The 7,887-nt window shown below is 42.3% G+C and overlaps 1 protein-coding gene across 1 annotated transcript in view; it reads left to right on the top strand.

Annotated features, from left to right (window-relative positions):
* The first annotated feature begins 6 nt into the window (after positions 1-6).
* The window catches only part of LOC102892117 (glutamate receptor 3), a 362,305-nt gene continuing 354,424 nt past the window's right edge, over positions 7-7,887 (top strand). The window contains 2 exon segments of the mRNA XM_025051351.1: positions 7-298; positions 1,514-1,672. Of these exon segments, the coding sequence (XP_024907119.1) occupies positions 190-298; positions 1,514-1,672 (268 nt within the window). The 5' untranslated portion in view covers positions 7-189.

Here is a 7,887-nt window from a genome sequence, read left to right as displayed (position 1 = left end):
GAGAGAGAGGAGAGAGAGGAGAGAGAGGAGAGGAGAGAGGAAGGAGGAGGAGTGTAGGGTGGAAAGGAAGAGTGAGCGAGAGCAAGTTGAAGGGAGGGGTTGTAAGAGCCGGCGAATTCTTTTTCTGTTATTATTTTGACGACTCCCGAGTTGCGCCCATGCTCTTGTCAGCTTCGTCTTAGGCTTAGCATGACCAGGCAGAAGAAAATGGGGCAAAGCATGCTCCAGGCGGTCTTCCTTTTAGTCCTGGGGCTTTTGGGTCATTCTCACGGAGGATTCCCCAACACCATCAGTATAGGTAAGCGCAAGCGAGCCACCCTGTCTGCCCAGACTTTCCTGCATCTGAGACCACTGCCCTGATGTGACTACTGCGGCCACTGATTCCTGTCCTGCATGACCTGGGGAGGGGATTGAGATCCGAGACTGGGCAGGAATCGCGGGGATTTGAGCCCCAGAAAGCTAGCCGGTCTGGGGAGCATTGGGCACAAGAGAGGGGTCTCCTGGGGCTGGGGTATGTGGGAGTGGACTGCAGGTTTTCTGAGATGAGGGGAGAAGAGGAGGCATGCAGGAGACTGGGAGGCTGCAAAGGGGCCAGGAGTCGCTGCTTTTCCGCTTGCTTCTCTGGACTTTGCCATGGCGTGCGTGCCGCCACTGGAAGTTGTCCCGGGGTGATGCCGTCTGTCTGGCCGCGCCAGGGCGCGTAACCCGGCCTGGGCCGCCTGGTCTTGCGTCTGTTTTCCGCAGACAGGCTAGTTCTGGAGGAGGTGGAAGTCCACTCTGGATTCCTTAGACCCGGGCAGCAACTGAGGGCGGGGTGGGTGGCGGATGAAGTAGGAGGTGGGAGTGAGACAAGCCGCTGAGCCAGGAAGCCGCGAAGTCACGCAGACCACGAATTCATGAATTGCTGCTGTGTCTGTCTGGGGCCCGGCTCCAGGGCTCTGGGAGGGAGTTCTCTCAGCTTCTGTCTGTGTTTACAAGTCGAGAAGTTAGAATTGCTGCCATTACTGAACCAAACCCCTGTATGGTCTTGGTAGAGATAGGGGTGGCTATGGGGAACAAGATGGGGGCAACAGGGAGAATAAAATTGTTTTTCTTCCCAACCTTTCCCTTTGCGCCAGAAAAAGATGAACCAGCTTGCGGAAGTGTGTGTGTGTGTGTGTGTGTGTGTGTGTGTGTGTGTGTGCGTGTGTGTGTGTGTGTGCTGGGGGGGCAGTGGAGAGGAAGCTACTGTCTAAGAGCCAAGTCTCACTCTTGGATCCATCATCCTACCCCAAAGCAACCCCCTCTTCCCTCTTTCCCCTTTCTCCCCTTCTCTCCAGCCTCTCCTCCTCCTCTTCAGCCTAGAGGAAAACCAGGTTTGGCCAAAATTGGCCAAAATTTGAATTCACAAGAATCTTAAAAGACATAGATTGAAAATCATTCATAATTACACACCGTACCATCTGCAGTGCTCCTCAATTTCTAACCCGTCCTGGGGGGACACAAGCCAAATCTCGGTTCCCTTTGCTTTTAGGTGGACTTTTCATGAGAAACACGGTGCAGGAGCACAGCGCTTTCCGCTTTGCCGTGCAGTTATACAACACCAACCAGAACACCACCGAGAAGCCCTTCCATTTAAATTACCACGTAGATCACTTGGATTCCTCCAATAGTTTTTCTGTGACTAATGCTTGTAAGTAGATCTGCTTTTCCTCCCTTTGGGACCTTGGGGACCTCATTTGCATTTTGTTTGTGGGACTTGGGGTTTGCTGGGGAGAGGTGATTGCCTCAGTATACATTGTAGGGGCTCTAGTCAATCCAGGTTTCATGCCGCATAAATCAACTCCAGAGTATCCTGCTGAGGGAGGGACTTTAGGCAGTGCACAAAACTCTGTCCTGAATAATGTTTGATGCAAAAGTTTCATTTTCCTCCCTGCTAAACTGTCATTCCCTCCCCCACACATTTTTTTTTCCTGAAAGAAAGGAAAGAAAAAATAGCATGGTTGCTCAGGGAAATTTCTTCAGATGGGATTAAAAAAAGAATCCTCTTGATTGAGTCGGTTCAGGATGTACATTATTTGTCTGTTAAAGCTAGCGCCTGGCTGTAGAAATGAGCTGAATTTGACTGTTGCCTAATAGATAAGAGTCAAATATGAGAAATTCTACAAACAAGTGACCTTGAAGGACAGATCAGGCAGAGTTCTCTGGCCTCCTTGAGGAATATCACCTTTCTTATGAAGAGTGCTCTGATAAGATTACAAACTGATTACAAGTGATAAAAGCCGGCAAACTGAAGGAAAGAAAGAAGACAGTGCCCAGGTGACTATTTGGAAAGCTACTTCTGTTTTCCCTAGTGTTGTTCACACCCTCATTGTTAAGGACAACATAGTTTTTAAAGCAAAAAATGAGAGAGGCTTGCAGTAGGAAAACTGAATATCAAAAAAGAGGAATTTCATCAGCCCCAAAGCCATTTCTGAAATATCTAGTTGTGCCCTGGTGATTGTTCCTCTGGAAAGGGGACATTTTAAGAAGTAAAACCACAGGAATCCAAATGACAGTGTGTTGGACACAGGTTTTTCTTGAGTGGAACGTTTTGCGGAAAAGACTGATAATTCTTCATCTAAGCTTGTTTCACTCAAAGTTTTCACAACAATGATGCTGATAATGGTGTAAATATGTTTTGCTTTTATGGCTGGTATAGTGTGGAATTTTTGTTTTCTGATTTTCATTCAAGGTAGAAATTATATTTATGTTCAGTTGTGTGAAGCTTTACATATGACTTTCTTCAAATTCTTCTACTTCAAAGGATATGCGATTTACAAAAACTGTTGAAAGCGTCTCCAAGGGCACAGGTTCCTTGGATTTGAGGACTTAGGTCGAGGGGAAGAGGGTAAAGTGCTTTGCAAGAAATGTGGTGGCTATCAGCTTTAAGAAAATTTTAGCTAAAGGTACAGATCCTTATATAAACATGTTCTAAGATATTCTGTATTTGACATTCTTTGGCTTTCTGACATTGACAAAAATAGGAACTTATTAATTCCAGCTAAGTGTGAAAGTTACAAAATGTCTGTCTATAGTCTGCATCTTAGTTTGGTAATCCCAGTCTGTCCCTATTGCATTTACAGCACACAGCTGACTCTTAATCCTGCTGACTCTTAATCCTGCAGCACTGTGATCTTGTCAAGAGGCTGAAGCTCAAATGCAGCTTCCTAAAATCAATTAGAGTAGATTTAAAACTAAAAAAGTGAAACTACCATTATTTATTATTATTAATAACAAATAATATTTCAACTCGCTTTAGAGTCTTTCCTCTAATGAGGACTGGAATAAGAGTGCTGATTGACTTCTCAGAAATGATTGATTTCCAAGATTTTTAGTTCTGTTTTTTATGGTCAAATCAGATTGACACCTGCCAGCTCCAGGCCATTGGAACCCTACTCAAAGAACAATCAGGAAATTATCATTGCTATGTGAAAAGCTCAGGTTTGAGAACAGCCAGTAAGTCATCCATTTGATGTTGAGTTGCCTTAATGCCTTACTTCTCAGGGCAATAAAGGAACACATATAAGGAAAATAAATTGGTCACCTCCCCACACACACACACAAATACACTTCCTAAGTCTACAGCGTTTCCACTAGCAAGCTTACAAGTTTGGCTGGGTTATGGTTGGTGTGGGGCTTGAAAGTGTGGGATAAGAGTTGTGCAACAAGAAAGACAAAACAAAAAAATGGCCTTGCCCTTAGTTATGCCAAATACACACATATGCACATACTAATACTCACAGGAGAAATATCTAGAAACTAATGATGTACATCCAGCTGCCTGTTGCACTTTCTGTCTTTACAGCTCAGAAGACAGAGGAGAAAAGCTGTCATCTTCTCTGGTCCCCAAAACAGTCCTCTCTTATTGAATGGGGGACAGATCTCAAAGCTGTCTCTGAGCAACTGCTGCCTAGAAGATTAGTATGAGAAAGATGACTACTCTAACCACAGTATAATAGTCTCTGAAGGCAGAATATAATCATTTAACAGGGCCAGACAAGCCTGGAAGTGTATCTCATTTCTCCGTCAGGTTTTGCTAATTTTCTTATGGAAGCGAAGATCACATATTTCAGATGTCAGCATACAATACTACTTCAGTACTAGAGCCGGGCAGGTGATCCTAAGTTCCATTCTTCCAGTTGATTGCACTATTGTGCAAAGAAAAGACCCCTGGATCCTCTGAATTGATCCTCCTGGAAACTTACAGAGAATTTGAGAAAACCCCTGATAAGTCTAAATCTGGTCACCCACCTCTCCTGTCTGGTTCAGTGTGAATAGGATGGCAAAAAATAAAGAAACTTTTCCCTGTTCCCTTTGGAATTCCTAGTTTCAGCTTCCCCTAGCACTAAAATTGATTTTTCATGATCTTTCATGCACCCTCAATTCTGAGGCAGGCATACACTTTTGAGGGCATAGTTATGCAGGTAAACAAATATCCAAAGAACAAACAAAGGGCAATGCCTTCAGTGTGTCCTTGATCTCTGTTCTCCCTCTGTGTTCCCTCTCCCAATGTATTCAGAAGATTTCCTTGCAATGAATTCCAGGCATCAGTTATTTAAAGACTCTTATTCACCAGCAACCACATTTTTTTTTTTTGCACAGTTCCCAAGAGGTTTGCTCCAACTTCATTCTGTCTTAAGAGGCCAATAGAAACCTCTCTGTCTTTGAAAGGTAGTTCATTTGGGATCTTAGCTCAGAGGTGAATTGAAGTTTATCAGAGGCTCAGTTGATTTGGAGCACATATTCCCATTTCATAGGGATTAACTGAGTTCGCTGCCTCTTTTCAACTTGGCTAGATAACCCCAGAAAGAAGGATGGTGTAAATATTATGTTTTCAGGATACACACACTCATACACACATAATCAGTATATATGAAAAGAGATGTACATACATTTTAAGTTACATCTCTGTTCTTTAAAAACAGATTTGATCATCCTAGGGCTTTGGAAGATGTGGAAACACCAAGGGACTGCTGGGTCCTATTGGTGTGGCTTTGCTTCCCTGGTTCCTCAGGAAATACCTCCAATTCCCTTGAAATCCCCTCCTGTGTCTTGCTGCTGTGCACTTGTAGTGCACTCCACACTACATCGCCCAAGCCTCTGCAGTGTCAGCTCATTAGCACACAGATCTCATATTCCCTCTCCGCACTGTCATTGCAAAAATTGCTGTTGTATACCTTTACAGCCAACAAATGTGCTCGTGGATTACGCACTGTTTGCAAGAAGCAAGGAAAACGCAAATGTAACCTTAAAGGTTATTCACCACGGAATTGTGCTCTAAATGCATTGGCTTAAATAAAAATCTTTTGATGGAGACACAAGTGATGGTGGGACTGAAAGTGGGACTTAGGAGTGCCGGTTCTAATGGAGCCCCAGGCAAAATCTCTTGCTGGCTAAATCTAACTTATTAGCTGTAAATTTTTATTCCATTAAAATTTTTTTCTGAGCCATTTGATATATACCTGCTGAGAGCACGCTCCTTTTATAACTAAGCACATTTTGCTACCAGTGTACTTAGCTGAGACAGGTTTCTGTCTCTTGCCCATAGAGTCACAATCTAATTATCTAATTATTCTAATTGCCAGGTTCCATTTAACTGTTTAGGCCATTTGGGAAGGAAATGTCTCCTCCGATACTATTCTCTGCTCTGTGGTGGGTTTTGATTTGTCTTCATGTTTGTCCTTTTCATGTAATATTTGGAACCAGGGTAAAGACGAGCTGTATTATAGCTCCTACCCTCAAATAGATCTTCACATACTAATCAAGTCAACTGTTTCAGCTTCACCTCCCACCTCCTACTTCTCCATCTTTGTGCCCTTGCTGCTCTCCCTCTGTCCTCTGTCTGCTGGCTAGTCTTCAATAAGTTCACTGGCTTAGCTCACTTCTCAGCCCCTCTGGCCAGCGGGCTTAGCCCACTGAAGCACAAAGAAGAGGTCACCTTAGTGGTGCCAATCAAAGATTTAAGTCACCGTCTCATGAGGTATATTATGTTTTTTTAAAAATCGATATTTTATATGCAGAGGAGGAAGGAAGGTGATGCTGTTCATTTGGGACATAAAAATAGGTGGCAATCAGCAGGCTGTAAAGGTGAGCTTCCAGCAAAGTGTATTACCTCCCCTAAAAGGCAGCTTCCTGTTGCTCTTCTAAGGAGGATGGAGGAGACAGGAAGAGTTTGAGGGGAAGAAACAAAGAAAACTATTGTTTTCTATCTATGCTTACTGTAAAATGAGCCACATTTTTTTTGTCTCAGCAATTTTAACTTTTTTTCCTTAAAATTAAACTAATTTTCTACATTTCCCACTTCTGCCTCCATCAGAGGTTGTTTTCTTAATGCTGCATTTCTCTCCCTACCCCTAAGATTGGATGAGAATGATAGAAGCTGGTTGAGATTTTTATAATATGTTTTTGGTTCTTGATATATTTGATTCCATAATATATTCATTATTATGGATAGTCAGAGGTGATTGGCTGGCTTCATTTTAACAGATTGAAAAATAAATGAAGCTGCCTAGGCATCATTATTAGTCTTCCTTCGTGGATAAGAGATTTACCATTTTTATACAATTGGTTAAAGGATTAAAAGGAAGCATGAATTTTAAGAGAGGGCCAGAATCTTAGAAGATAGAATTTATGACTTTGAGGGAAGGGAATAACATGCTTATTTAGATAATTTAACTTTAAGCTTCTCAGATTGAGACTGCAAATGTATCTGAAGGAACTTTAATAAACTTTCTGTCTTTTTTGGAGGTCAGGAAAATTATCTGTATATTTTGCCAGGTTTATTTAAAAAAAAAATCAAACTTCAACTTTCTTCTTTTGGCTTTGATACTTTGGGTCTCATTTGATGAAATGTCCACAGGAAGGTGCAATTAAAACCCTAGGTGGGGGCTATAGGTATTCTTCAGTAGGAATTTGGGAGTTGTGCAGACACAAAAGGAACATCCTCCCTCTTCAAGAAATGTCTAGGCCCCAGGTGAGGGATGAGCCTTGAGCTAGGGCAGCAGCTCCCAAAAGGGGTCAATACTTTGCAAAAGGTTAACATGTACAGAATTTGTCCTTCTCACACTTCTACCTCTTCTTTTCTTGACATTATTTTCCCCTCCTGCTCTCTGCCCAGCTCATGCCCTTTTGCTGGTCTCTGACTGGCCCCTGATTCTGGCATCTCATCTACAATAAGTTTATCTAGGGATGGTTTTCTTCTCTAGACTTTTCTAGACCTAATGCTCTTTTCCATCCAAAAATCTCTGTTCTTGATCCATCTTCCTCAGGGCCTGCACTCTACTTTGAGAGTAATAGTTTTGTTTTGTTTTGTTTTGTTTTGTTTTGTTTTGTTTTGTTTTGTTTTGTTTTGTTTTGCTTTGCTTTGTTTTTATCTAATATAGGAATCTAGCTAAAAGTGGCTGATAAGGGAGTTAATAATTCTAACAGAGGAGTATTTCCTATAGAGACCATGCCTCAATTTCAAGGAGAGATACTCAGATGTGGGTGTATCTGGACATGATGCAAAGAATGGCTGTTCACTCTACCCAAACCAAAAATCAGCTGGCTTTGGTCATAGAAGATCACTACAAGCCAAAGTAAAAAGTTTCCTGCACATGGTTGGTTTGGTGTAAGTATAACCACGGCATAGGGTAGGTGCAGCTTCACCGTGTTGAACTTAAAAGCCTTTGGGGTACTTTGGGTAGCAGCCAAAGTTCGTAAGATTTATTTTCTTAAGGAGCTAAATATATACAGCTTTTTGTGTGTCAATCCTACCTCAATATAGTGGTTTTTAAAAAGTGTAAACTTTTACATATATTATAAAACAACAACAACAACAGGCTGTTGTAGAGTCTGAAGATGCTTATGTGGGCATTCAGGAGATTC

This window comes from Pteropus alecto, unplaced genomic scaffold, assembly GCF_000325575.1.
Source record: "Pteropus alecto unplaced genomic scaffold, ASM32557v1 scaffold208, whole genome shotgun sequence".
Lineage (NCBI taxonomy): Eukaryota > Metazoa > Chordata > Mammalia > Chiroptera > Pteropodidae > Pteropus > Pteropus alecto.
This window is presented reverse-complemented; position numbering and strand designations above follow the sequence as displayed.